Consider the following 3795-nt stretch of genomic DNA (forward strand, 5'->3'; position numbering starts at 1 on the left):
ACCACTTTCGAGCTCCCCCCACTTCCAGCTCCCGTATTCTCATCCCAGGGCCCCCCAACTTACACATGGTCCCTTCCTAAGCCCCCCACTAGATCTTTGCCAGTGCACCCCCACACCGCCCCAACACTCTTGTGACCCCTTCCTCATTTCCCCGCCCCAGGCCCCGCCCTCGCGAGTCCCTTGACTCAGGGCTACTTCTCGCGTGCGTCCCTAGCTCCCGCCCGGCAGCCCGGCGGTCCGTCCCGGGCACCATGCTGCCCTCGCAGGAGGCCTCCAAGCTCTACCATGAGCACTACATGCGGAACTCGCGGGCCATCGGCGTGCTGTGGGCCATCTTCACCATCTGCTTCGCCATCATCAACGTGGTGGTCTTCATCCAGCCCTACTGGGTGGGCGACAGCGTAAGCACCCCCAAGCCTGGCTACTTCGGCCTCTTCCACTACTGCGTGGGCAGCGGCCTGGCCGGCCGCGAGCTCACCTGCCGGGGCTCCTTCACCGACTTCAGCACCATCCCGTCCAGCGCCTTCAAGGCGGCCGCCTTCTTCGTGCTGCTCTCCATGGTGCTGATCCTCGGCTGCATCACCTGCTTTGCGCTTTTCTTCTTCTGCAACACCGCCACGGTCTACAAGATCTGTGCCTGGATGCAGCTCTTGGCAGGTAGGGTAGGGGCGGGGGCGGAACCCCCAGAACACGCGCCGAGAACGGGGGCTCCTTCCTGACACGTTCTCTTCTTGGAGGAGTCAGAGATAGATTCTGTCCCTCTGTGTTAAGACACTCCCCTCCTTGGCTGACCCTCAGCAGCCACTGGGTAGGGGATTCAATGAAAGAGAGGCACCTTAGGGCAGGTGCAGAGCCTTAGAATTGGGTATTTGGGTCTGTGTGCTTGGATATGGGCAGACCACCTGTATTGATTGGTTAGCATTATGTTAGCGTCTCTAAGAGTCTCTTTTGGCTGTCTTAGGGGAAATATTTATCTGAATGATGGATTACTCTAGGTGTGATTTCTATTATATTGAAAAAAGCTGGAGATGGGAAATGGAGAGATCTGGCTTGGACCTCCAACTTGCTGACATTATCAACTTGGGTGTTTTTCTTTATTTCTCTGAGGCTCGGTTTCCTCATCTGTAAAACAATGTTGAGGATTCCAAGAGGACAAATGAAAGTGTCCTGTAAACTTTAAAGTCTGTGATAAGTGTGTGTGTATGTAGGGGCGGGGGAAACAGACGGTCTATAGAGTCCATCCAATGTTTGACATGTGAGTGGTTGACAGCATCTGGCAACATGGGTCTCTGGAGAGCAGTCTTCATCCTCCCTGCCCCCCAAAGCAGGAAGGGTTCTGGTGCCATGCCCAGAGGGAATGAGTCCCTGGGGCCCTCTGAAATATTTGGCTAAGACAGTCATCTTGCCCTAAGAACTAGAGAAGGGCCACTTGGGAACAAGAAATGCTGAGACGGTTTTCCAGGATCCATTAGAGTCCCACACCTCTGCCCACCTTTTGATCGAAGACAGATTTTGAAGACTCAGCAACTTGGGCATTTGCCTATTTGCTGAGAGGGAAGAGAGTTGAGCTGCAAAAAGTGGGGTCAGGGGATGGCAGGATGGGGGAGGAGGGCTGGTGAAGGCTAGGAAAAAGTTTGGGGTGCTTCAGGGATGAGAAAGAGAAGGAAAAATGTGATAATCGTATAGTAGAGATGGTTTTTAAAAATAATCACCTCAGGACATTCAACAAATGTTTGCCTTTACAAAAGAAACCCCCAGAGGAGGTGTTATATCACTTGCTGATGATTCCACTACTCAAAGCATTGTAGGGAATTGTCTTTGGAGCATGGGGTGTATTCTCTTGAACATCTTCATTGAGGGGAAACCTCCATCTTTTAAAGGAGGAATGTGATTTTTGAAAATGGCTGAAAATCACACAGGGTCAACTGTAGATAATATGATGGGTGATCAAATTGAGAACTGTCACTTGGGATAAAACCAAAATGTAAGGACAAAGTCACAAGGCTGGCTTGCTTCCCCAAGGAGACTTTTACAAATGCAGGGGAAAAACAAAGACAAAAACAAAACACACACACACACACACACACCCACACACAAACACACAAACACACACACACACACACACACACCCCAAAAAAAGAAAGAAAAAAAAGAAAGAAAAGAAAAGATATACAAACACACACACACAAACACACAAACACACACACACACACCCCAAAAAAAGAAAGAAAAAAAAGAAAGAAAAGAAAAGATATACAAATGCAGGGAGGAATTACTGCCCCGGTGAAAGAATTGCCTAAATTACTAGAAGGACTACTTTGAAGAAGACAGTATATATTCAGATGTGGACATTGTAATGGGCTTGTTTCAAATCCATTTCACCCCACTCAACTTAGATGTGGATATTTTAGAATCTCTAAAGGGGGTGAGGAAGGAGAATTTTAGGATGTAAGGTGTATCTGTCCACATTTCTCAGTGGTACCCAGAGAAGCGATATTATGTATTTCCACTCTATTTTTCTTCCAAAGTCAAGCTGGAAAGAATATATGCTCAGCTGGAACCCCTAATTCATCAACCTTTATTTGGAGTCTGCAGATGGGTTGCTGACCTCTTGGCCTTCAAATTCTCTGTAATCCATGTAGGTTTAATCTTGGGGATTTGATGAACTGTCCAACAACCCCCGTGTAATCATAGAATTTCAGGGATCTTAGAGATCAGCTCCTTTAGATTCCACCTTCCTATCCCCTATTTTAGAGAGAGGAAACTGAGTGTAGAGAACTGAAGGGCTTACCCAATGTCACACAGCCAGTGAGGGAACAAACTAGGTCTAAGGCCTGGGTTTCTTGACTCCTGGCCCAGGGCACTTTCCTTAGTGTTTCTGCCCCTCCCTTGTGGGCTGAGGGGCACTTTGCCGAGTTGGGGAGTTTATTCACTTTGCTTAGAGGTTTCTGAGTTCTCTGGGTCAATTTACTTTGCTTAATAAATTGACACCAGGACAGAGGCCAGAGCACGGACTCTGAGCGTTGGGATGGGGGTTCTTGGCTGACTCTGCCTGTGACTCACCATTCAGGTTAAGTTTTTTTTAGTTTAAATCTCAGTTTTCCCATTTGTACAATGGGGAACTGGGGGCAGTTAGTGAGTTGATTTAAAGTATCTCTTTCAGCCCTATGGTGCTTTGATTATGCCAGATAAGAATCTGACACATGTCATATGATTCTTGTTCCAGTGAACTTTTATTCCAGTATTTTAAAGTCTTTTAAGTACAGAGCACTGGACCATTGGGAAAATACAAAGAGATATTTATTCCTTTGTTTATTCCTCACCTGCTCTGTGGTCATCCCTGTGCTAGGTGCTGCAATACCGAGAATACATAAGACATCATCCCTACCCCCAAGGATCTTAGGTCTATAAAATGCAGTCCCTGCTCTCAGGAAGCTTACTGACTAATAGGTTCACTGTACGAGTACTGGTCAGCAATCTTTCAGTGGCAAGTGACAGAAATCCAACTCAAACTAGCTTAAATGAATTAAAATAAAATAAAGAGGGTAGGGTTTATTGGCTCACTCAACTTGAAAGTCAAGAGTATCTGGCTTCAGGCATGGATGGATTCAGATTCTCAAATAATGCCATGAAGAATCTATCTCTTTCCATTTCTTGGTTCCTCTGTGTTCACTCATCTTAAGTCCACTTCTCTTTTGAAGCTGACAAATAAGGCTCCTGGCAGATGTGAATTCACAATGCTTCAGTTTAGCAATGCCGGTGGGAAAAAAATAATTCCAGCAAAAGTTCCAGGGA

General features: G+C 46.9%; 1 protein-coding gene across 1 annotated transcript in view; it reads left to right on the forward strand.

Annotated features, from left to right (window-relative positions):
- Window positions 1–218: 218 nt before the first annotated feature.
- LHFPL4 (lipoma HMGIC fusion partner-like 4) overlaps window positions 219–3795 on the forward strand; it is a 47619-nt gene continuing 44042 nt past the window's right edge. The window contains exon 1 of the mRNA XM_008593706.1: window positions 219–657. Coding sequence (XP_008591928.1) covers window positions 252–657 — 406 coding nt within the window. The 5' untranslated portion in view covers window positions 219–251. The remainder of the gene's footprint in view (window positions 658–3795) is intronic.

The sequence above is a fragment of the Galeopterus variegatus genome, unplaced genomic scaffold, assembly GCF_000696425.1.
Source record: "Galeopterus variegatus unplaced genomic scaffold, G_variegatus-3.0.2 Scaffold9538, whole genome shotgun sequence".
NCBI classification, from domain to species: Eukaryota; Metazoa; Chordata; class Mammalia; order Dermoptera; family Cynocephalidae; genus Galeopterus; species Galeopterus variegatus.